The sequence below is a fragment of the Ambystoma mexicanum genome, chromosome 6p (assembly GCF_040938575.1).
Source record: "Ambystoma mexicanum isolate Mex_15411 chromosome 6p, UKY_AmexF1_1, whole genome shotgun sequence".
Lineage (NCBI taxonomy): Eukaryota > Metazoa > Chordata > Amphibia > Caudata > Ambystomatidae > Ambystoma > Ambystoma mexicanum.
Window position 1 is genome coordinate 472,024,423 of NC_090935.1, and position 26,325 is coordinate 472,050,747.

At 45.0% G+C, this 26,325-nt stretch overlaps 1 protein-coding gene across 1 annotated transcript in view; it reads right to left on the reverse strand.

Annotated features, from left to right (window-relative positions):
- Positions 1 to 26,325, reverse strand: part of LOC138511528 (chondroitin sulfate proteoglycan 4-like) — a 479,770-nt gene that overhangs the window by 168,195 nt on the left and 285,250 nt on the right. Inside the window, exon 7 of the mRNA XM_069627268.1 lies at positions 2,374 to 2,505. Coding sequence (XP_069483369.1) covers positions 2,374 to 2,505 — 132 coding nt within the window. The remainder of the gene's footprint in view (positions 1 to 2,373; positions 2,506 to 26,325) is intronic.

Consider the following 26,325-nt stretch of genomic DNA (forward strand, 5'->3'; position numbering starts at 1 on the left):
CTCACCTTAGTCTGGGAAATCTGCTGCCCCTGTTTCTTACCCAGTTGATTGTAGATCTATTGCTGCCAAATTGCATGCCTTCTCCCGGCCCCACCATTGGTAATGCCCACTCGCTTGCATTGACATCTTGCAATCTGCGCCCTCTGCTGTATGCCTCCCACTAACAGTTGTAAAGTGCTTCGTTGCGTCCTGAAACTAGGTCTGAGCCCGAGAAATACAACAGTAATAGAAATAATAATAATAAAGGGCATTGAGCAGTCCTGATGAGAAGTGACCAGGGCACCACTGCAATGGCTCAATTCAACTTCACAATACACGTGATCATTCTGCATGGTAAACAAACACTTGCAACTATATTATCGATTTGATCTGAAATGATAACTTGATCAGCTCCATACTATCCACTGCTGCATGTTCTTCAACTCCTGTTCTCCAGCCTCTTTGCTGGTAATATATAATTGCACTGCATCAGCACAGGGCTGAAGATAAAACCATGGTCTTCATTATGAGACCGGCGGTAGCCGTGCCGGTAAAACTGGCATGGCGGCCGCCAGTATAATTTTTTTTTTCGGTGCCTGTGAATGGGCAATTACTGGGGCATTACGGCCCGCAAGACCCGGTCAATGGCCATTTGTGGGCACTGGAAAAAAATGCTCCCCATTCCCATTCATGCCCCTTAGGGCTAATTGGGAATGGGGAGGTCGGATGCACCGCCACCATTCGTCAATGGTGCCGGTGCATCCAACAAGGTCTACTAGCCAGGTCAGACCTGGCGGGCGGGAAGACACCCGCGAGCAGAACTCGTAGTTTGCCGGTCCAGTAGCAAAAGTGCTGGTAGCTTACCGGCAACATTACTACTGGACCGGCAAACTTATAATGAAGCCCCATCACTTCATATCAGGTTAGTCTGTGGGGTCATGTAAATGTAAAGAGGGCCAGTGACATTGAAGACGCTCCCAGGCCCCGAAAGTCAGACACTGAAGATGGTGATTCATACTCTCTCAGGCCCACCCACTGTTTTCTGTTGTTGGATTTACCCTGTTTATTAGTAACAGGGAAGAGGTGACCTTGCAAGAGGACATGGTCGAGGTTATCAAAAGCAGCAGAAAGGTCAGCAACACTACAAGAATCACCTGTTATCTGTCTGCACCTAGGAGAATTTTGTCCCATAACTTGATAATAGCTGCCCCAGCCACAGGTCTGGAAACTTCAATAGAGGTTTGAAGAATATTTATTGAATCCAACTTTCTTTGAAGGACCCGTACAAATGTCAAAACGTTGCCAATTATGGTTATTCTTAATACTGGTCTAAAATTGCCATCATTCTGCACTCTAAGGTTAGTTTTACTCAGAAAGCAATTAATCTTAGCCTCATTGAGAGTCCCGAAAGACCCCAACATCCAAAGAAGCACGCATTACATCATAAATGGTGGCATCCAATAACGGTCCACGATTCAGGAAGAAGTCCACCAACGAAGCAGTTGGCTTGCAATTTCTGAAAGGGCTGGAGGGTTTACTCAATCCTAAGAGCCGCAGATGCAAGGAAAAGTTGGCCTTTCACTAGGACCGTTCGCTTGGTCACAAATGTTATCAGTGCTATAGGACAACACACTGGAAGGATCAGCTTCCTCACTTTCATCCGTTATGTTGTTAACTTTCTGGAAAAAGAATGCAGAGCTCTACTGATGGTGTGTACCGAGCAGATATCTAGCTGTTTCAGAGATGTTAAATCACTCAGTTACAAAAAAGTCCTGACCTGTAATGGTTGCTTCTCTGGAAGTGTGCTATAAAAGTTCTCCTTTTTTGTTTTATACAAATAAATAGTTTATGATATAGTGCAATGTCTTCCCTGTATACACATTTATCTTTCTCATTGTTACTTTTCTTTCACCTTGCTGACAAATTTCCACCATGCTCCTTCAGATGTTTAAGCTTTAGTGTGTACCAGGGGGAACGGCGGGTTTTCACCTGAGTGTTCCTCAATAGAATAAACTGGAATCTCATAATAGGTCGGACTACCACCAGGTGTCAATGAATATCTCCTCCGCCCCACCCCCTTTTACATGGGCTTTTTTATTTGTTATTCTAACCACCACCAAAGAACCTTGATGCTCTTCCTAAAAGATACCATTTAAATAAATGTCAAGGTAGACCAGTCAAAAAGAATTTGTAAAAAATGTTTTTTTTTTTTTAAATCAAAGTAGAACAAATATAAACAAAATGGACACTTTGGACCAAGTGGATTCTTTGTTATTAGGATGAACAACCTAGAGTGCTGCTCAATTATAGCTTCTGCAAACACCTATTTTTAACATTAGTTATAAAAAATGCAGAGGCTATTGAAGGACAGGTCTGATTTATGCTGCGTCTTACCTGGAAACAACGCCAAGCCTTTGTTGGCCTCTAGAGTAATAACTAGAGTTCTGGCAGTGATGCTGAATATCTGTCTAGGAGCGAAATGGAGGCCATCTGTAACCTGGAAATTGAAGCCTCCAGACATTGCTCCTGAAACAAACCAACAGATGTATGCATAAATATTCCATGCCAGACGCAAATTCCATGAATTGCAAATATCCACCGACACACAGAATTAATTGCAATGATGCAAATGAAACAATACACACACAATGTCTTACACATGGGCAGATATCCTGAATGAAAAGCGTGACTAGCATGTGTCCAATCGTCATTATACATGTTTATTTCAATAGCATGCATTTCAGGACTCGTTCTACACAAATACCAGTATCATATTTAGAAAAACAGTCAGGAAAACCACTCTAACAGAGTTTGAAGAAAAGTAAATAAACAAGTATACATTATAAAGCCTGAATTGCTCGACTGTGGCTTGTCCATCCCACATGGACAGGATCGACCGAGAACGCCTTGCCTGCTCATATTAGTTCACTCAAATACAGTTCATTATTGTCAAGATTTAAAAGCATACCTTGTTGTCTAATCTACATGTGTTATAGGATACAAAACTGGCCATGCAATAAAAAACCAAATTAAGATAATGATACAAATATGAACACCATGAAAAATACTATATATATTAAAAACATTTGACTCCTTCCCATGAAACGCCACCAGTCTCTCAATTTCTCATCTTCTGGTGATCTTATGTGTTCAATTCTTCTGTTTTGGGGAATAATAACTCATACTTACCTGAGAGTTGTCAGCTACAGTGTGAGTCTGGTCGTCTGTGATAGGCTGAGTGCAACAAATATATTTATATATTGAACAAAGTCTCCAGAGATTTGAACTTTTACACAACAAGTGGCCACAATAATAACTCGCATCCTATATTTTCCCAAAACTGGTTTCATATTCGATAAAGTTTTACAAACATGATTAAAATGGCAAAGTACCCCAACCCGCTTGTGCACAGGTTGCCTGTTGTCCTACAGAGAAAACTTTGAATGCCAATCTATTGTATATGTTATAATGTGTATCCGTGCTTTGCACAGTAATTCCCACTTCAGTCCTAGTTTGAAGTTCATTCAATGAACGAATATAGATAATGATGTGCATGGAGGTTTGCCTTACCCGTATAACAATGTAAATCCAGCTACTTTGAGTTGGAGCGTTGAGATTGCGCAATAACATTATTGGTGTCCCGATCTACAGTCGAGACAGCAGCGACTTTAACAGAAGTGCTGTACGTGTAGGGCTGAAGCGTGTAAGCTTGAAGTGCCGTACCCGTACATGTACGGCTGAAGCATTTAAGCTTTGTACTGTTAAGATGGCATCCATCCATCAACTCCCGTGGGAAATGAAAATCCTGTAATTATCATGAGAGATCTGCCACGATGTGATGGACAACGTCATTGCGGACACTAATGAAGAGACATGCACCGTTTCCTGCCCCCGCATTACTACAAAAGCTACGTTTTGTGTCACCTGCATGACTTCACAAGTGAGTGCCCCTAATGTCAGCTAGAATGCTGATAGTGAGGGAAGTTTAGTAACAATTAACTGCTGAAGTTTATGTAGAACTACCGCGCCAAGAGCCATATGGAAGCGGCAAGCATTGCAGACTGCTTACAAAAAAAGGAAATTAGAAAAATGCATATTTGATACTTATTACATTGTACACACCATGGAACCTACGCATATTCCACATTTCAGGTTTGTAGCATGTTGGGAAGTATGCTGGACATTTCAAACAGGCACACAGACATATCTGCTTATGGCAAGGTTAAGGGCAAGCATTGCAGACCACTTAAAAAAATTAGAAAAATGTATATATCTTATACTTTTTATATTGTCTACACCACAGCACATTTCAGGATTGTAGCATGTTGAGAAGTATGCTAAACATTTCAAACAGACACATACACATATCCACATATGGCAGGGGTAAGCATTGCAGACCGATGAAAAACTAAAAACATTAAAACAAAGTATATTTGATACTTTTTGCATTGTCTACACTATGGACCCTGCCCACATGGCAAATACAATTTCAGGTTTGTAGCATGATGGGAAGTATGCTGAACATTTTGAACAGACACACACATACATACATATCCACATATGGCTGGGTAAGCATTGAAGAACGTTTATCTTTTATTCTTTTTACATTGTCTACACCATGGAACCTACCCACATTCCAAATTTCAGGTTTATAGCATGTTGGGAAGTAAATATGCTGAACATTTCGAACAGACACACACACATACAGACACACACACACACATCCACATATGGCAGGGGTAAGCATTGCAGTGCCACTTAAAAAGAAATAAAAATCCTGAAAATGTCTATTTTATACTTTTTAATGTCTAAACCATGGAACCTACCCACATGCCAAATTTCAGGTTTGCAGCATGTTGGGAAGTATGCTGAACATTTTCAACAGACACACACACACACACACATATCCACATATGGCAGGGGCAAGCATTGCAGACCGTTTTAAAAAATGTTTATACGTTTATGTTGTCTACACCATGGAACCTACCCACATGGCAAATTTCAGGTGTGTAGCATGTAGAGCATATTTTGGACCCTCTCCTCCGAGGGGAAGACCAGTCTGACGTCTGTTTTGATTAGTGCCCCCAGAAATTGCTTTACTTGGCTGGACACTAGACTTGACTTCTTTTTGTTTATTCATGATGAAGAACCAGAGGAGTCTAGGGGAGGAAAGGGTCTTCCTGATGATCCTCCTGCCTAGAACGTCGAGATTTATGAACTAGAGTCTTACATAAAGGCTGAGGACTCTCAGAGTAATCCTTTTGTGACTCCTGGCATTGTGACGTGTCTTTCGACGCGTCCTTAGGCCGTTCTTTCTGTTTCGATGTGTCTTTAGCCTCTTTCCGTTTCACCGCTGAAACAATTTTCGCGATAAAATCGTTGATGCTCGGGGTCACAGGGAAGTGTTTAGATTGTGTAGGTGGATTTCGGTGCAAACGGGGCCTTGTGCAGTGTCGGCGCTCTCTTCTGAGGCGTCTCGACATTTGCATGGCTTTTGGTGGTAGCACCCTTACTCTTGGGATGCCCAGGCTCATGTGGCTGTCGCAGTTGCGGGGAGGGCTGCCGACCATGGGGATCGGCAGGCACCGCCAAACTATCCAACGTACCCGTTGGCGCTTTGGAGCGCTTCGACTGAACCGCCAAAGCAGAACCGAGGGTTGTGTGCTTTGTGTGGGGATTGTGAGCATCCCTGTCTCCCGGATGTACAGTCCCCATAGCAGGACTCTCGTCATGCCTATCGGGGCCAGGGACGGACGGCGCAGAGCGGGAATGCTCCGATGTAAGGTCAATGATGTCCGAAGTGGAGCCTTGCTCGTCGCTAATATCCTCGTCACACTCGGTGGCTGTGGTGGCGGGAGAGTTACTCTCGGCCCTCAACATTGCATAGGCCACCCTCCGCTTCACACAACACCCCTTAACAGTTTTAGGACGTAGGAGTTTGCAGGCTGCACAGGACGCCTCGTTGTGATTGAGAGGAAGACACCTATTGCACCGACGGTGCTGGTCTTTCCACAGGAATTTTGCTTTACAGGAAGGGCAAAATCTAAATGGAGTCCTGTCCATAGCGCAGGATTTTAACAGTGACGACAAAACCAAGAGAACAAAGACAGGGGAAAAGGAAAGACATTCTTGAAAAGAATAGGACCACCCAGACTCCATTCTCCCTACTGTCTAGGCGAGCCAGAAGGCCCAGCCACGTGGTTGACAGCGCTGACCGGATCACCACCCGTCAAAGTTCTGTTGTCAGCGGTCTTCGGTGGTGGTACAGGAATCAACCGTTGAGAATGGAATGATAATAGGACCAAACGACCGGAGGTTGAGAAATATAACAATAACGCAATTATTATTATTAAGAGCTTCGCATAAGGCGACCAGCTAGCTGGGCAGAAAAAACGATCTGATGGACTTCGACGCGTGAGGGATTTTGGGTACACTACATGTCACGTTAGGGATAGTGTTACAAGCACGCTCATGTCGACGTCTCCTTTCGATCTTTGAAAGACCAGATGCAATACTCTGCGGTTACCACTAGATTTCAGACTATATGCACAGCATGTGATTCTAAGCAGATTGACAACCATCAGAAAAGAAGCTTCCAGATGTGCTTGCTCCAGCTTGACCTGGTTTTCCTAAGCCTTCACCCGAGCGTTTCGGTACATGTTGAATGCCCATCTTGGAACAAAGGGCTTGTTGGAGATTTGACCAAGGGTCTTGATGGTTTCATGCTCCTTCTTTGCTGTCTCCAGCTGGTCGTCAACAGCTTTGCCAAAGAGGAGACCTTCTTCAATGGGCATGTTAATTAGTGCTGCCTGTGTCTCTGGCTTGAACCCTGAGTCTCTATGCCAGGAGTGTCTTTTTAGCAGGGTTCCTTCCACCATGACCCTTCCTGATGTGTCTGCCGAATCCAAGACATTCTTTAGGATGTTTTGGGAGACCCGTTTACCCTCAGTGGGTACCGAGTCCAGATTTCTTGCAACCTCATCCCACTGGGTACTGCTTTAGTTGACATGGTGGTATTGTTTGTTATTAAAGTGAGATACGCAGCAGAGGCTGTGATACGCTTACCTAGCGTATATAGTTTCTTGCACTTCTTGTTGGGAGTTGCCTCATAAGGTGGAGAATGGAACACCAGCTCTCTTTCTGGTAGTAGTCACCACCAGAGAGTCTGGTTTGACGTGACCTACTGTAGAGGGGATTGGAGAGAGAGGGCCTGAACATCCTCTCGACCCATCAGTTGACCGCCCTAGTCAGGGAGGGGTAGACGGGGATGGAAAGACAATTATTTTGATAGACTCCTGGAGGGGTATAGCCTAGTGAACAGGCCTTTTCTCATTAAGGATATCTTCAACGAAGTCGGTCCCAGCGAGACTTGATTCCTCTGTGTCCATATCAAAATGGTGAGCAGCCTTTTTGAGTAGCTCAATGTAAGGCGGTTGGTCTGCAATAGGAGAGTAGTGACCGCCCTGAACTACGGAGGGGTCAACAGGGTCAACAAAGGTCAGGGTCGTCCTGGTCCTGCAAGTAGGTGTCATCACCATATTGACCGGGCTCACCTTGATCATCCACCCACGTGTCCTGAAGAGATTCTTGCAAGGGCTGCCCGGGTGGCAGGGCTGGTAAGGGGGTAGGAAGAGAGGGTGCCACTGGCACTGGAGCCAGCACAGGAGGCTGCTCTTTTGTGGAATGGGCATCTTGCTCATAAAGTCTAAAAAGAACGAAAACTTTCCTGTGGTGTCTTTGAACTGTGTTTAGGTCCAGGGGGTTGCAGACGGGATGGATTTGGGCCCTTTAGGGATAACTAGAGGGGCCAGAGGAGGTGTCTCTGCAGGGAAACCGGCTCTGGCTGTGTCCTTGGGGCTATACCTAGGGTGCTTCCTTCTGAGGGCAGAAGCCAGAGGTGAGGATTCCTCTTGATAGTGTTCAGAGGCCTGAGGGGCCTGTTTGCTATGAGCAGAGGGCTCCTTATGGAGTTTTTCCGAATGAAAATGCATTTTGTGCTTCTTCGGCAGCTGTTTCGGCGTCCCTTCCTCAGTCGTCGACCAGTGTTTATGTGCACTCTTCGCCAGAGTATCTGTGGTATCACCTTGTGGTAAGTGTGTAGGCGGAACTACAGTGGGCGAGGTAGATGTTTGGTCGGTGGGCTGAGAGGCCCCAACCGCTGGCACATGGCACTCCATCGACGGATCAGTCGAGGGACGGCTTGGGGGTGTGTGTTTATGAGAGGAAGTGTGTGCGTGTATACTGGTGTCGCCAGAGGCCTTTCTCATAGCAGCGTGCTGCGACTGCCTTTCGAGCCTGAGACTAGGCGTGCAGGAACTAGACTGTTCGATGGTGGTGTCTTCGAGCTCCGAATCGGTGTCTCGGCTGCCTAGGCCTTCGTGGTCCGACTCGTAGATCCCGGGGGCAGTGTCTGACTCCGCCAACATGGTGTATGGCGCCCACCGATTGGTTCTGCACTCTTTTAGCGTCTTGGGCCTAAAGAGCTTGCACACAGTGCAATGGGATTCAAGGTGGTCACGCGTAAGGCAGTGGTTACAAACTCTGTGTTTGTCTACCCACTGAAATTTCCTGTTGCACCCGGGGCAGAACTTAAAGGGAGTGCACTCTATAGTGGAAGGTGGACACAGAGGCAGCAAGACAAAGGTTGTAGGGGCAGGAAATGGGGGTATGCATTCTCTAAATAAAGAAAGGATCAATCCATCCACTCTCCCTGCTGGTTAGACCGAAGCCCATCATCGGAAAAGACATCGGTTTCGAAAGCCAGAATCAGCAGTTGAGATGCTCTGCGGATCAGCCGTCAAATTAGTGCGTTGAATGCAAACGACAAGAGAAGTCTGGATGAGATTAACTCTGAAAGTAGCTCACAGCTACGGACTCCACGAAATAACAACTTTCCACCCTGGCGGAAAATAATTATCTGAGGGACCTCGACACGTGAGGGATCGTGGCTACAGGGTACGTCACACTAGGGATAGTATTACAGTCATGCCCCGTCGACGGCCCTTTTCGAACTTTGAAAACGTCATGTGCAATACTCTGCAACTTCCACTAGATGCCAGCCTATGCAAAGCATGTGATTCTAAGCAGATCCACAAGCCTCAGAAATATAGATTATGTTATGTTAATTGGCTTTCATTCTGCGTACATCACCACCATAGAGGTTCATAAACAGGTATTATTTAATGTATTTTCTTTAACCAGTTATTTTCTCATTACTGTGCTTGGCTATATTTCATGTATAATGAATATAAATTTATACATGTATTACACTATTTAGAATACATTATAGACACCCTTTTAGTGTGAACAAGAGAAACTCCATGGAAGATATAGGAACAAAATGGTATACATTAAAATAAACAATGGCTTTCATAACAAATTAATTTGGCGAGTGTGGGAAGTGATGACCAATTTAACTCGGAGTTCCCCAATTGCTCATCCTATAAAACATTTTTTATGCTGGCCTGATTCTCCAGATCATGGTGTAGGCAAATATTTGTTTGACCTGCAAAAACCCTCGACAGATTCAAAGACCAGGTTCATCCTAGTCGGAGAAGTAAACTTCTGACTTTTGTAGACACTCGCCAGTGTAGAAGCTCCCAAAGACGTGGCTGACGGGGCCTCCGAGTGCTCAAGTAGGATCTCAGGAACTGCAGTCAGCTCAGAAGAAGGAAGGTGCCTTCGGATGGCCCAGGCATCAATCCGATGAAGTTAAACAGTTTACACAGATTTTACTGGTTCCAGGTCACTTCTCTTAAAACCAAGTCTCTGGGGAATTTCAGCCGTATGTAGTCTTTGTTTGCAAGCAGTAGACAACCAGAACTCCATAGTCTTGATACTCCTCAGATGCCTCGCAGTGAACAAACACAATGACAAAGCTCAATCGTACACTCCTATCCCACCGATGTTGTTTTATTTTTCAGCATTAGTTCATGGCCAAACACACTGAAGTTAACTCTTGGCACGTGCAGTGTCGTGCCTGACAATGAACCCAGATCCTTTACTACTTGGCACTCATTGAGTGGTCTGGGATCCTCTGTTTCAGGTACTTATCTATATATGTACATGCTTTAAAAAGCACAAACTTAGCTAGAGCTGGGAAGTAATGTGGCATTGTATATAGGGGATGCACCCTGGGAGGTTATAGGTAGGTGAACTTCATGTAACTGCACAGCAAAATGATAAGAATTCTGGGCAAGCTTCCCAGCAGGTTTGGCAAGTTGACAGGCAGTTCCTATCCCACTGTCCCTAGTGATAGGTTGGGGAATGGGCCTTCCAATCTGGTAAACAGCAGATAGTCCTCGGGTCAGCATACCAAGCAAACCTCCTTGCAGTTTATAGTCCAACCTGTTGCACAGCAGGTGGGACCAGCATGGCTATGCAAATAATATATTAGGAATAGGGCCAATCCTAAGTGGAGGAATTCTCCAACGTTTTACTGTCAAGAATGGCCATCTGGCAAACCTTCCCACTGGGATGTAATCTCTGCTGTCCCAATGTTCCTCCTTGAGCTCTGTGATAACTCTAAATGGCCCACGTGCTTCCCAGAACATGAGCCTTCCAGGGATAGCACATAAAAGGTGTGACTCTACCTCCGGCCCCCTAGCTCACCTGAATCACATACAACATGTAAACCTGGTTGGCTGAGTCACACGTAACATGCTTAAACTTTTTCAAAGCTATGCTCAAAAGTCACATTAGTGTATAGGTGATTTCGGCCTCTTGTATTTCATGCCATCAGGAGATAGAGTAATGCATTAATGTTTTCAGTTTAACCTTAGATTGTCCATTCATACAGAACCAAAGTGTGCTGGAATCAGATGTTTTAGTCCTGAGGCTCCAAGTCGAGTTAATTAAGAGCAAAGTAGTCCACCTAAACACAAACTAGCGGGAGATTCACAGAGGAACAGATAGCATATCTTAGAAGACCTAAGACAGATCCACCAGTGAGGGAGGTTACTTGAAAGACATTGGAGAATTCCAAATCCTCATCAGAACGAGTGGCAGGCCTAACCCAAAAAAGCTAACACGGTTGCTATCTGAAAGAAAAAAGGGCATGCTAACAATGAAGAATCACTGCAGCCACAAACAAAGTTTATCGAGAATTGCTAACAGGCAGGAGCTCAGTGATGACCTGATGGAGATCTTCAATGAGAAGACTCGTCTCTACAAACGTCCACTGTACTGGCAGCATTGCTACACAAACCATGCTCACAGTACCAACAGTGTGCCCAGCCATTATTCACTACATTGCTCCCACAACAGTCGTAAAGCCAAAAGGTATCTCCTAGGATCTTAGCTCCTTCAAGTCCTCATTTCCAATCCCGCACCTATGCAATGCTAAGGTGGCAATATGGGGCCTCACTTTAAAATCCCTGAATTGAACGAATCAACTCCTGGCTTTTCCAAGGTGGGGTCACATCCAATCAATTTCCTCTATTAAAAACAAAAATGAATGCAGAGTAAAAACCCCATGTCAAATACTGACCACTTTCAGGGATTCCCGTGCTTTCAAAGCCGTGGAAACGATTGTGATTTTCATCATCTCAATACAGACTGCAGAGAGACCCTACATATTATGAAGCTGATTGAACAGCCTTGTTCTTTAAGTGATCATCAATAAGGCTTCTGCTGACATAGGTGGACCGAGACCACTATTATGGATGTTCAGATGGAAAAGCTCTCAGATAGAGACCGTTCTAAGGCTTGGGCCCAAATTGTTCTAGACCGGGAGCTTTTGCAACAATGGATCATGGCATTCCCATCAGCCACCATGTATTATCAATAGGTATCTCAAATCTGGCCCTAAACTGTTTCAAATAATTCCGATCCGATGGGACCAATCAAGTAAGACTGGTCTTCTATGCCTCCCACATTCACATGTGGGTTAGCCCAAGACTCCTCAGTGACCCCTAATAGTATTCCATATGTACATGACCCTATAGAAGACATATATGACAATTGTGAAGAGAATTCCATATTTATCCTGATGACACACTGCTTCCCATCCGCTTGGTAGAACAGGTTGGGCGCAGCAGACTGGTAGGAGAGCACTTGTTACAATAATAAATGCCTGCAACCCATCCTTGCCTCAACGCAGAATAAACAAACACTCTAATTATGGCGATAGAGTGGGCTACTATTTGACTGGGCATCTCAACCAGGGCCAAGACCCAAATCCAAATGCGAAATCCAAAATGTGCATGTTATCTTTGACACTGACCTTCCATTCACCTTATAGGTTTCTGGGGTGACAAGTCGGCTTTCCACCCACTGACGCTCTGTCGAGGTATGCTTCCTTCAAAGCACCCTTGACATTTGACCTAGAGCATGCTGTATTTTTGCCCAGGCTTGACTACTGTAATATTTATTATATGTATAGGCGCTCACACAAAGACAAACATTCCAAAGGTTCTGAACCACAGCTCACCTCCCAGGAGGCCGTTCCACAGTCAGCCTGTGAAGTTCAAGATACACTTGCAGGTTCTCTGCCTTGCACAAAACATTCTATGGGACTTCGCCTGCATTTGTCACAAACTCCTCTCTCACTACCAGCAGGCCAGACCCCATAAAGTAATCTGTCAAAAATCTACCAGGCACAGATAGAAGTGATTTGGGGGTAGATGCCTGCAGATCCAAGGTTTCTTCCCTCCAGTCAGACAGCCCTCCTAGCTTCAGTGGAGTTCTATGTGAAAAAGTCGCCAGGTAGGCAATTGTTTTCCCTGCACCCCTAAAAGCCTTCCCTCGCATATTCTAGGACGGGTATGAATTACTATTCTAACTCCAGTCCTAGAATATTTGGGGAAAGGGCTTGATTTTTGTGAGAGTGCAAATTTGGGAAAATGTCGATCCCTGGTGACCTTTTCCCAGGTGACTATCACAGGACACCCTTCAGCTGCAGCTTAATTTCCTCAGGTTCAGAAAATACTTTTAAATGATTCTGTTCTCATCAGGGTAACGCACATAAGGGAAGTAAGCATGTATCTTCGATATACTATTCCCGAGAAAATGCATATTACTCTTACTTATATGCTCCCTCCTTTTTTTGTGTTCTGACGCAACCATCTTGAGAAGTCATTATGAAAACAACAAGAATAAAAAGAGAAAAATGACAGCCTCATGATATGGGTGACTGGATTCAGAGATGCAAAGCTTGGTTGAAGTTAGTGACGAATGCAGTCAAGACAAATGTATGTGTGCCTTCTGTAGGGGGTGCCACTCACCCTATGGTGGCCCAAGTGAAGTGAAAAGGTCAAAATGCTCACTATGGGATAATCTCAACATCTGTACCAAGATATGACACATGTTGGGTGTTGTCAAATTGAAGATGTAGCTGAGAAAGTACCAGGCCTGGTGAGTGAGGTTTGTGACATAGAAACCGAGAACTCTCATTTGATACAGATTTAGAGTGCAGATTGAGAGGCCTTCTTAATCTGCCCCATAGAAAAAGGACGGAAAGAGGGTTGACCACACACAAGTGCAGACTAATAATTTAAAGGCTCAGATTAAAGATGTTGATTAATATTGGCACGTCGGTCAATGTGATGGTGGTGGAACAATTTGCTATAGTAATGTTAGTACAGAGGAACATTGCCTATTCAAGTACTGGTACAATTGAGGTAAACAAAGAAAACACTGAGAAAGTGAACATAGTGCATACATTCGCGACAAAGGCCTGCACTAGCACCTTATTGCAGTGTAGTATTGCAGAGTCTATGCACCATATTTATTTCACACTGGGCATGCTTAAACATGAGCTAGAAAGCATGCTGGATGAGTCTGAGTCCTTGAAGCCTTGCAACATGGTCAGTCATGACCAATGCGAGGCAGAAATTTGAGGAATATCTTAACACACTAGATGAAGCAAAACATTTTCGAGCATGTCAAAGGAGCCATTGCACAGGTCTCCATAAAGAAAGGCAAAGCAGACAGGGAAGGTGAGAATTTTTGTGGATACAAGTCTTTGAAAAATATGAAGTGGGCTCAGCACTTTAGTCGACCTTTCAAAATATCCTAACAGTTCATTTGACTTGCTTTCTTTTATTGAGTGCTAATGGCCCAAAAGGCTTCAAAGCACAGTAGGAAATTACAAACAGGGGGACTAATGAGCTCCCCAAAAGAAGAGTCTTGATGCTCTTTCTAAAGGTGCTTAAATCACTAATATGCCTATCCTGATCAGGCAGGAAATTCCAATGTTCAGCCACCAATAAACGGAATGAGTTGCCCACAGCACCTGAGCTTTTGAGGTGAGGGACAGCCACAATGCATTTTGACTTTTATAATAGATCTGTGGTTGAAGAGTATAATTTTGAGCGATTGAAAATGTGTTCTCAAATCTAAACTGAATGGTGGATACCCCCAGTTCATGTTTGCCTACACTTTTGTTACTTCCAAACAGTTTCTCCACATGTTGGACTCTCTGCAAGAACCTGAGTTCTTAGGTTACTGAGCATTGCTGGAATCCTTTAGAAACTGTCTGCAAAACCAATTCCAATCTCCATTGTGCCATCAGCATGGGTGGTAGTATCATCATAAACTCTGAACGAGAACACGGCACCACAAACGGTTAAAACTGCTCCAGTGGCGGACCAACAGTGGACTGATTTTACAGAAGAACAATTGTCCATTTTACAAGCCCAGACTGGATTCTTTCAGATACATATTCCCAACTGTGTGGGAATCAGATTGTTTGAAGGAAGTCCAGGACTTCAAGATGGTGTGATATACACAGCGCATCCTTCAAGTCTGAGGTTATCTGGGCATGGTATTGCACTGCAGGAAGTTTATCCCAATTCTGGCCACCCTGGAAGTGCTCATGCAACACCATCCACCTATCCAGACAGAGTGGATCCGGCCCCATTATAGTCATCAGAGATATCTGCTCCGATGACACCAACATGACCTCCTTTGACCCTTAGAAAAGCATAAAGTTGGTAGTAAAAGCTTGCCTGTGCAGACAAGGCTTGGTGCTGCTGCTAAAAGATGACGAAGGTAATCAGATACCTGTGATGTATGCCAATAAAGTGCACCCCTGCCCCCACACACTGCAGAGATATCTGCGTCTTCAGGAAGTCCATCACCATTCTGTGGTCCATTGGCACCTACACCTCTCTCTGAATAGACTGTCCTTTGTGGTTATGACCAACTGCAAGCTATTGGTATTTCTTTGAAGGCTTGGTGCCCAAGCCTCCCTCTAGCAAGGATCAACCAGTTTAGAGCATTGGTTATGGACATCCACATCCTCAGCATTCCATATTGATTGTGGAGGTCCATGCCATTCCCCATCACTTGCTACCTGAGAGGACTAGCACTGCAGCAGAAAATCTACCACAGGCAAGTGGTAGAGTAGTGGATCCTGCAGCTCCAAGAATAGTGGGTTGAATTGGAATATCCTCCGAGAGCCGACAAACGGACAGACTATCTGTCACATGACCTGTTGCTGCCCATGAACACTGAGCACTGGGAAGCCAAGCATAAGGAAGAGCAGGTTAGGCTCTTCGTAGTGCTCAAGCACTCAAGCTAGAAGAGATGGTCTGAGCCACACAATGGGATGCGATCATACAAATAGCTGTCATTGACATTCAGAACAGCTTGTGGTAGAATATTCCAAAACGGAAACACTTCAGAGTCCAAGAAAGGTGAATGGCCAGCAGGAGCCATCCATCTCCAAGGAAGGATAGGTGCTCTGAGGAAACAATCAACACCTGTCACTCACTGACAGGGTAATCAGCTGGCCATGACAATCATCATGAGGCAGTCATGACAAAGACACCTGTATGGTGAAAGCCCCAGTGCCTCGGGTTGTATGCTAAGGCAAAGGAATAAACATCCACATACACACTCTGTCACGTAGTTGGACAAAATTATACATTTGCCCCTATTATCTCAGATGACAGGAGGCAGGAGCCTGGGGTGCATTTTCCTTATTGTCAGCAAATGCTAATGTGCATGGATAGTTTCACACAATGTACCAATGTCAGAATTGTGGGCACACCAGTGGTAGAAGTAGTCATTCTGAAACTGGAGAACACCTCGCCACTGTGGTCCCACGGAATGTGTTAAGATTAAAAGCAGCCCTCAACCCTGTTTCAAGGCAAGGGGTACAAAGGAACCCAAGGACTCTGGGATGGCACACTAAAAAGTCATTACCAGGTATCCCCATGCCAACACGGAATCCACATGGTTCATGTGGAATTGCAGAGTCTCTGCAGCAGATGAATTTGAAAGGTCAGAAGACGCTGCAGATGATGGCAGAGCCAATATCCGTCCTAGAGTTCATGTGTGTACTGTCACAAGCCTATGGATCAACAGAAGGCTTGAACCCAATCAATGTGGGTGCAACGCATGTCTACTGATGCAAAAAGTGGAAGTTGGAGTAAGGCCTATGGACATAAGAGTGGATCTAATAAAACAGGGATATGTTTCAATATAACATTGCTGTGATCCATAAAAGCACAATCAAGTGAGAGGGTTTCCTGAGCCCTATTCTAAGGTAGGGCTGTGGTCCTGGATCCAAGTACCCTAGGGCTGTGCTGCCATGTGTAGTTCACACAAAGTCACTCACGGTTCCTGAAAGGTCAATGGGCTCTAGGTCTCTTCCTTTATGCTGAATATCAAGGTTGCCCTTTAAGGCCTATTCATGTGATGACTGGTGATGACCCATTTCCAATTTCATTGGAGGCAAGTGATGACAGTGGATTTTTTCCCCATCTGTTCCATGTAATTTTCAGGAAACAGTCATTACCAAGGGTGGTACAGAGATCTAAAGTGGTGCTATTCTTTGCCCCCCTTGAGTCAGGGTACAGTGCCAGCAGCAAGGCTTACTCCTCTTTTCCGCTGTCTCTCAGCCCAGTAAGTCATATGCAATAGTTCTTCTGTAGGCTGTAAGGCATTTCTCTGTCTAGGTCTGATTCCCTAACTCCACCTCATTAGCACTGTCTGACTTCTTCCACTTTCTTCTCGAGCTTTCCTTTTTGTGGTTCCAACTTCTCCATGAAACATCTGCTTCTCCCTTCCTCAACCTTGATCTTTTCCTCCAACCTCCACGAACACTTCTGTTTGATTCCTCCTCTGAATGACTTCCAAACTCGATAATCTTGGTTCAGACATACTTTCCCTTATATATTGTGGTCTGTGGGCAAATTGGGGCACTGATAAAGCAATCAGGAACACCTGGGGCTGGTCTGCTCTGTGTGTGGGTGATTGGCTGACTGGGCTCTGACCTACCTGCCGATCAAGTATGATGAATTATGTCATTGTTGATTACGGGCCCACAAAGCAATAAAATGGGAACCTACCATATTGGAGTAATGCTGCCATGACATGACATAGCCACCAGAATCCACCACTCCCACCCCACGTCTTTCCTGGATCCCCTGCAACTTCTCCCATAGATTTCCCATTGACCAGCGGCAATTCCCTTTTTTCAAATATGTATTGCAGCAGGTAGTCTTAGTGCTTACGTGGTCCCGCTCGAAAACTGCATGCAGCTGTGTCATTTCTCTAAGCATTTTTCGTTAGGTTTATTGTCCTGACTCGCAGACTGCCACTGTCCCTCCTGGTTCAACGTTGAAAGAAAATGGGATAGTACTGAAAAAGAAAGGCAAAGCTGGAGACGCTGCACAGTCAGTGTGGTAACAGTTTATATGAAAATTGACAGCTGGACAGAACTAGCTTCTCCCTTGTGGCAGTTAACTAATTGAGAAGAGGAGGTTAAAGGGGGCTTTCCAGTACTTCTAGCCGTGCAATGTATGCTGTTACCCTCCACTTGGATGGTCATGCAGTACTAAACCTCTATTAATGAGCAAAGGAGGCAATGACTAGGAGCTAAAGGAGTCAATGCCGTCACGGGACATGAGAAACGTGCAGCCAACTCTTTACAACTCTTTTGGGGGCCCCTCTCAAAGCCCCTGGGCAAGATAAAGAGCGCAGGGTTTGTGGGCAACTGCTGGGGATCTCCTGGAGTATGCACATGGCATGATGCGTTGTTCTCAGTGGGTTTAAAGTAGCACATGGGTTCTGGCACAGTACATGCCCTCGTTTGATCTTAGCAAAGGCAATCCTGGAAAGATCCCCTTTTCATAAAATGTCTTGCTTATATGGCAGGGGTGAGGATGGCAGAACACTAGTTATGCTTGTTCATTCAATGTAGGGTTTGCGGTGCAGTTTTATATAAGCGGGTTGCTGCGATGGGACCATTCTATACATCCTAAGTGAGGGTGAAGTGAGGCTATATATTACCTTCTATCAATCCCTATGGCGCAGGGGTACTGCAGAGGCCGGATCATGGGATCTTGCAGAGGGTAGGAGGGTTTTGCCAGATCCATATCTGGTAAAATGGTCTAAGGGGAGGTTGTCTACAGAAAGTGAAACTAAACTAAACAACCTAGGCTCATTAGCCTTCAGGGTGGGATGCACACCCCAACATCCACTATGTGGTTAATTTCCTTGTTGGTGAATTCTTTAAAGGTCTTCTTAAATTTAGTGTATGTTCGAAAAAAAATATTCCAAGTCAGGGATTGGGTTTCCTGTGTTCACAGATGATAAATCAGACCAATGCATTTCGGACCTTCACGGTCCTTCTATAATTCTCATCTACTATCAGTCAGTTAATGATATACATGATCACATTCACAAATCACGTTACATAGAAAACAGCGTAATTGCATTGTCCGTATACGTTAGCAATACAAACGTATCAATTGGCCACATGACAAACATGTACAGAAAACAACATATAAGAGAAATCAGGGAAAAACAGACATAATAAAGTATCATAAGAATGCTCCAACACTGTGCAAGGCAAAGTGTCCCAATTTTTGAACGCTCTTGTTAGACCTTACTTATTGGATACTTATTGGATAGTCCATTTTTAAATCAGAATCTACTGGCTAATGAAAAAAATCTAATCTCATCACGGTCATGGGGGATAAAGCTGATCATACTAGTGCTCGTTCTCTGGTGTGTCTAAACCGTAGACTGTGGTGTCTGTGTGTGACGGATACATGTAATAGTCATTGTGTTCAGACGGAACACCCATGCAACGCGAGCATCCCGTGTATGGTGGTTGTGAAGGAGTGTCACTGACCTGCTGGTGTAGCGGGCATGCTGTTTCGATCAGCGTGACCACCTCGTAATCTGTGATAAAAAGGTGAAACTGTCAAACAGGTGCTACATCAAGCAGCAACGCAAGACTATCCATGCTGGTGCCACTATATTACTTACTGCTGTGTAACGCGGACTGGGATTCAGTAGAACTAATTCGAGCAGGATTCCTCGATCGCGGAATGTGACTCGAGTCAACAGCGCCCGCGGTGTTGCTGTAAAGATAAACTACTGGTTGCCATGGTGAGAGCCAGTCGAATGTGAGCACCACCTGAGGCTCAGCAAAAGCAGCGGCCATCTTCAACGAGTAAAAAGAAAGCGTTAGAGCGCAATTACTGGTGATATAAAGGACACCACACAGTGCTCGGTGTGCTTCCATCACATATGATAATGTCTCCGGAAAATGCCCAGACTGACGGAGTGGATGGAATCTATAGTTGCTGGCAACCTGTATGGGAGCAAACGTACCGGTCTATTTGCTTCAGTCACTGCGCTCGACTTCCAGCTGCTGGGAGAATTAAGGCAGGCATAAAGACAAACAGAGGCAATGTGGTGTGCTTTTTTGTGCTCTGGTTGTCCTTTTTGCTTAGATTAGTAATAAAACAAAGTTGAGCACGCCGGGTTGTTCTCCAGCCCAGGTGCCACACAGGGCTCCCTGTTTGGATGTGCGGTCTGGCAGAACCAGTTGCGCCAGGTGTAAACAATCACTGAATGGCGATGGAAACCCTGCCTGAGGTTAGGACTAATTACGGCTGGTTCCTGTGAGAACTGCAAAGCATCTATTAGCAGCTTAAGCACATGCCTGGATTAATTGCTGGAATCCTCACTGTAACCCACACCAACAGTGGCTTGGAATGCTATCCTAAATTGAGCTTTAGATTAGCCTGTTTCATTCTCGCATTTTCGCTATTCCTGCTTTACTGCTTATGCCTGCCCTTTGGTGTCTCTACAGTTTATTCCAAAGGAGGGGCTGCAGTCTGAGCAAAACAGGGGCTGGAGGCAAGATGCATTTTATGATATATGTTATGAAATGTGTGTGTGTGTAAATGAACGAATGAATGCTGTGTGTTTAGTTTAGTTCTTATGAAACGCTACTCGCCCTTAGGCCTCAAAGCCCTACATAAAACAGAAACTCACAAATAAGAAAAAACAAACAGCAGGAAAAAAATAAAGGCAGTTGTCAAATAATCCTGATAATAATATTGTCAAATCATAAGTAATGAGGCCTTGGGACAGGTAACAACGGAAAAGTCAATAACCAGTTTGAAATATGAGGAAACACGTGCAATGTCATCATATGGGCAAAAAAGATGGAAGGTTACTTTTGCCAGACCCAACCAGAATACAGTCTCGGTCCTTCTCGGAGCACCATTGGTCAATCTTGATTCTACGAATGATTTTCAAGTCTGATATTCTTACTATCCCAGGGCCAGTATTTTTCCGCAACCAGGCTAGAACTTTGTTCCTCAAGGCGTCCCTAGGCTCATGACCCTCGGGGGGCTTCACATTGGTGATAATAAAGTTTCTGTGGTCCATGACACAGCTCTTAATGGATTTAACAACATTGGAGGCGTGAAAGATTTGCCAATACGCAGGTTTCTGGGGAGAGAATGTTGAGAGTTAAGGATATTATGTTGGACTGATATTGGAGAAGGTTTAATAATCACTCCATCACTTCCTTCAGTAAACAGAGATGAGTGAGCATGCTCCCCCCATTCAGGCTAGCCGTAGCTGAGACCCACGTCTGTTCATTAGTAGAGCCCTCACTCTGTTTTATGCATTTAATCTCTCCTCATGGTTTTATTACCTGCAGCTCTACATTTGTCTGGCAGGAGTTCTCCATCATATTCATATTCTTCCTGTCGATAATAACTTGGTTTATCTCCGAGGATCCAATAATAGTTTGCGATATCTCGTCACTCTTCTCTCTCCTGTCTCCCATCTGATCCTGATGAAATGCTTTATCTACTTTCCCCGGATGAAATTGTGCAGCCAGATTATCCATCACATTTATCCAGGAGCAAAAAGTTGTAAAGTCTTTACATGAGTTAAGCTCTTCAATTAGCTTGTCTCCAATAGGCAACCATTGAGTTGCGCAACTCATATTGCCCATGTTGTTCAGATTTAACCTCTGATAACTCTGAGGATACCTGCTCAGGAAACTCCAGGCACACATTTCCCAGTATGGCAGAGTTCATGGATAATTATTTTAACAATCATCAGAGAAGACCCAGGTGTGTGTGTGTGTGTGGTGTGTGTGGTGTGTGGTGTGTGTGTGTGTCTAGGGGCTGATTTTGGCATGTGGAGGGTGGGCTGGGTGATGTGCAACAACAGCAATTTCGACTGGGCAGCTATCATAGATGCTCAGTAAAAAATGCTGTTACTAAAGCACGGATGGTATTATGTGGCTATACTGGCATTTTGATGCAGCCAGTCTAGCCATTTATAACTGTGGCATGACATTAATACTGGGCTTCTATGATAAAGATAGCATGATAAGTGTTACTACGTGACAAGACTGGTGTTCTGGTGCAGCAAGTCTTGCTATTTCTTACTGTGGCATGGCATATCCCATATCAACATCAAGAAATCGAAAAATGCCATGAAGCCTGCAAAACCAATTTGACTTTCTATGTTAGGTTTTCACATTTAGGTAAATACTATCTGATACATGTAATTATGACCTGAAAGAGATCACACAAAAATTAAGGCATACCGGTTTACTTTAACACGACTAGCAACATTTAAAATATAATATTTGAGACTAGAATGTATCCTTTCCAGGCTATACTTTTTTAACTATAAATCTTTCCCGTCTTTTCATGCATTCCAAACCCTATTCAAACAGGCTCAGAAGAGTGCCATCATCATTCTGAAACATTTTTCCTTTATTTTTTTAAATCAAAGATTTTATTGATTTTCAAATTTAAGCAACATTACATTCATCTCTCTATGCTCCAGGTAAGGGACATGGGAGGGAAAGGGGGGGGGGGAGAGAGGAGGATGGATAGCAGGGGAGGAGCGCGGCAGACAAGAAAACAATAACATTAACAATTCAGCTTCAGGGACCATGGTACAACATTACGGCGGAATTGACATCGGATGTCCTCATCATGGAAACAGATTCAATATTTCCCCTTTAGTGGGCCTCCCACAGACTCATCGACTACAGTACTTGCCCATGACCCTCAGTCATCTTTCTCCCACCTTTTCCATATTTTCTCTGCTTTTTGCGGGCAACCTCTTGCTTTGTACACACGGTGCTCCATTACCGCACATATGTCCACATCCGTAACCCATTGATCGTAACTGGGTGTGCGTTCCGTGCCCCACAATTGTGCAATGTTCCGCCTGAGGATCGCCATCGCAGTGGACCATAGCAGCTTCTCATAGCGGGAGAGGTCATATTCACCGGAGATCCCTAAAAGCAATTGCTTCGGGCACTTCTGTATCGGTTTACCCAAAACTCTGGATAGTTTGTCACGGCATTTCTGCCAGAGCTGCTGGATATTACCACACTCCCATAGTATATGAAAAAAGGTACCTTCCTCTCACTTTCAGCGCAGGCATCTTGCATCGGAGGCCAAGCCCCAGCGGAAGAGGTAGTAGGTGCGGTGCAGGATCTTCAGCTGGACCAATCGGCGCTTTGAGGAGATAGTTGTTTCTGGCGGGTACATCAGGGCCTCCACCCAATCCTCTGGCAGAAGCTGGCCTAATTGCATTTCTCTAAAAGCACTACAAATAGATGTAAATATACCATTTGTCCACTCTCTGCCAGCTCCACGCCCTGCTGGTCAACTTCCCGCAAGATCTCTTAGCAAATGAAGAGTGTGAACAATTTCAAATTGCAAAACACTTACCCTGCATTCACTCGCAAAAATCTTTTTTTATGCACTGAATGTGATGTCGGTTACTTTGTGTGCTGAATAAATATTTTAAAAAAATATCGGGAAAAACTATTTTCAGTACACAATGCAGAGAATGAGATGCCATACAGCCTACCCATACGCCTGCAAATACCTCTATATGCAGCCCCTACTATTCCATCTAGTGCAGAGCGACCCTACACCCAGCCGATGGCCCTGCATGCTCCTTATATACCCTTGTGTCTCACAGCTTCCTTTATGGTGTCTGCAGAATTGGCACTTAAAATCGCATATCGTAATTCGAACCAGCCTACCTCTTATAAGCTTCACGGCAAACCGGATATCCTGTTGGTTTGATAAAGTGGCGTTCCCCTGTTGAGGTTTGCAGTCAGTCTGATGTCCCATGTGGTCTGTTAGTCATGCACGCTTACTGGTCTGTGCAGTGGCTAGGCCGCAAATACAATGATGTGACCCCTGCAGGCTGCAAAATAACAGGCAAGACGTTAGGTGCCTGCTCCGTGCACACAGAGGACCCCACGTCTCTGCCATGCCAATCTCAGCAGGCATTCCAGTGACAATATTTTCCCTACTGGTCCGGTAAGGGAGGGATGCTCCCCACTCTCCCCCCATCAAAATGGTTCTAGCGGCCCTCAACCATAAAATAGAGGGTGTACGTGCGGCCTGCTCTAGCTTTAGGGAGCATCCATTTTTGCCTGTTTTGGGGAGCTTGTCGTACTGCCTCCAAATGTGCTGCCTGCCCAGACGACGTGATACTCTCCGCTGCAATCAGCAGGGATTCCACACAGAACAGCTAGTGGCTTCTGCCCAACATATCTGTATGGCCTTCCTCTGTTGGCCTCCCATTACCATGGGTAGTGCCAGCCAGAAAGGGATGATGCCGCCTCATCGTCCACCGCATCAGTCTCGGCGAGCAGGGTTGTGGTGGTCCCAGACAGCTCATCTCGACCCCAAGCCCACAGGTCTAAAGCAAAATTCCAGGGGCCCTTACACGAGAGTTTGATGTGACTGAAGTAACGGAGGTGAGAAGGCAATGCAGGCAAGACCGTTTATTGCACAGACCCCGCAGCAAACACAAGCTCACCTCACGAGCACTGAACCAACACCCAACCGCCTCCCACCTCCCATTCCACATTCCCTGTTCTGCTTCTGGAATGGCACGGGATGGAGCCCGAGCCAGCCACCACAGACTGGAACTTCAGTGCACCAAGGCCCATGTTGTGAACTTGCAACCGAAAGCAAGAGACCTCGATAATGCAGCCAAGAGGTCAATGCCACTCTTTTTCACGTGGGTATGAGGGGCAGTATATAACATCTAGAAAGGTCTACCTGCAGGAGATGGCTCATATGAGGCAACAGAGAAAACTCAGATTACTGCAGCCCTCTCGCAAACACATATTATGAGTGGTTTCCAAGGCCCCCAGGAATCACTGTGTGCATTCCATGTGTGTCTGAGATAACTGAACATGACCTGCACACTCGGGAAGAAAGGCCAAATAAGGGCGCAATTGATTGGACAGTGCTCAGCAAATCAACTATGCCGTCAAATCCTGCGTGAGCCAGTTATAATCCTCCAATGCATCATTGATAATATTCCCCCGAGCTGGCCACTGCTAGGGTCATGCACATGGAACAGCCTTGGGTATGGAGGAAGGTCTCACTGTCTAGACACAATCAGTGCAAGTCCGCTGATCGAGGGGGAAGAGGCTGACTTGCAATACACCACCAAGAGTGAGGGAGTCACCCAGACTTCTCCTTGCCTCATATGCAAGTCTCTACAGCGGCAGGACAGAAATAGGCAGTGTGCAAAATACAACTAGCATGAAAGCCTGACATGCCTGGTAGATCGGCAAACCCAGAACGATTGCCACCCACAAGCGAGGTGGCAATCACAGAGAAGGTTGAAGACAAATTAATCTGTCAAGAACATAAATACAATCAGAACTGGTTCCTGTTCCCACAGACGCTGGGGCATCAGTAAATGTTATGCCCACCCAACAGTTTCGGGACCTCACACCTTGACCAGAGCTGGCACGCCCCAGGATGCACATTTACAGATATGGGGTGCTTACCCACAACCCTTGGATGAAGTGCTCCACACAGAGTATCCCATGGCAGTGATTCTACTCCAGCAGCATACTCTGTGACGCTGGAAGCCAAGAACATACCGCTGAGTTGCAAGAATGCAGAAGAGCTTGCTCTAAGATGAAGTGGAGTTGTTATTATAAGAGTACACAGACCTGTTTGAGGGATCAGCTGCCTCAAGAGCCGCAAAGTAAGAATCAATATTGACCCAAAAGTACAGCCAGGTGTTCTGAGGCACTGAAGAATGCCTATCCTTATGTGGAAAAAGATGAGAACAGATACATGGTGGAATCCAAAGGCATTATTGAGATGGTGATGGGTCCCAGGCCATAGTTATCTAAGATTTTCATTGCCGTCCATCCTAAGCAGCCTGATTGCATCTGAATCTGCGTGGACATGCGGCTGCCCAACTGGCCCTCAGGAGGGAGAGCCATCTGACTGCCACCCTGGATGATATCATTGCAGACTTGAAGGGCTCCACTTTCTTCTCCACTGTCGGCCTCAATTCCCTGATATCACCAAGTCCTGTTGCACAAAGGCTTCAGGACAATTATGCCGTTCCTATCTCATGTGGAACTCTTCTGGTATCGGCACCTTAGCTTCAGAGTCTTGTCAACAGCTGAGGTATTCCGGCACACAAATCAAGGTGTTCTGGCAGTAATCCCCGGAGTGTTGCGCATATGTGACGATGTCCTTACATATGCAACATTGTAGACTGAACATGTCAGCAGGCTGGTGTTTTATGCACAATAGTCTCTCCCAGAACAGGCAAAAGTATAAGTTCCTACTGAAGCAAGGTGAATTTTTCAGCAATGTGTTGTAAGGGTGTAGAAGTAGGAAGTGGACACACAGGTGGCAGATTCTTGGTCATAAACCTTACTTGAGCAAAATAAAAAAGGGAAAAACCCTACCTGTCCCTATTACTAAGGGGGGTTCTCCGTGCCTCAACTAAATACTAAGGACTCTGTCAGTATGTCTGTCAAAAAACAAGTAGTCCACCATTGTGTCAAAACCTAATTCCTTCCCTTACATTCTAACTCAACCTGAATAAAGTTCTATTTTTTCTGTCCAGATGCTCTTTTTTCTGTCCAGAAGAATGGCTCCCTTCTTCAGGATGGTAAACAAAAGTTCACTTTCAGGTGATGAAAAAGTCAAAGTTCTAAAAAAGGCAAAGTTCTTCCAAAAAGGTCAAAAACAAAAAGTCTCAAAGGCTCTCTTGACTTGGCGTTCCACCAAAGTACATGGCAAAAGAAAGTCTTGTATCTATACTGGG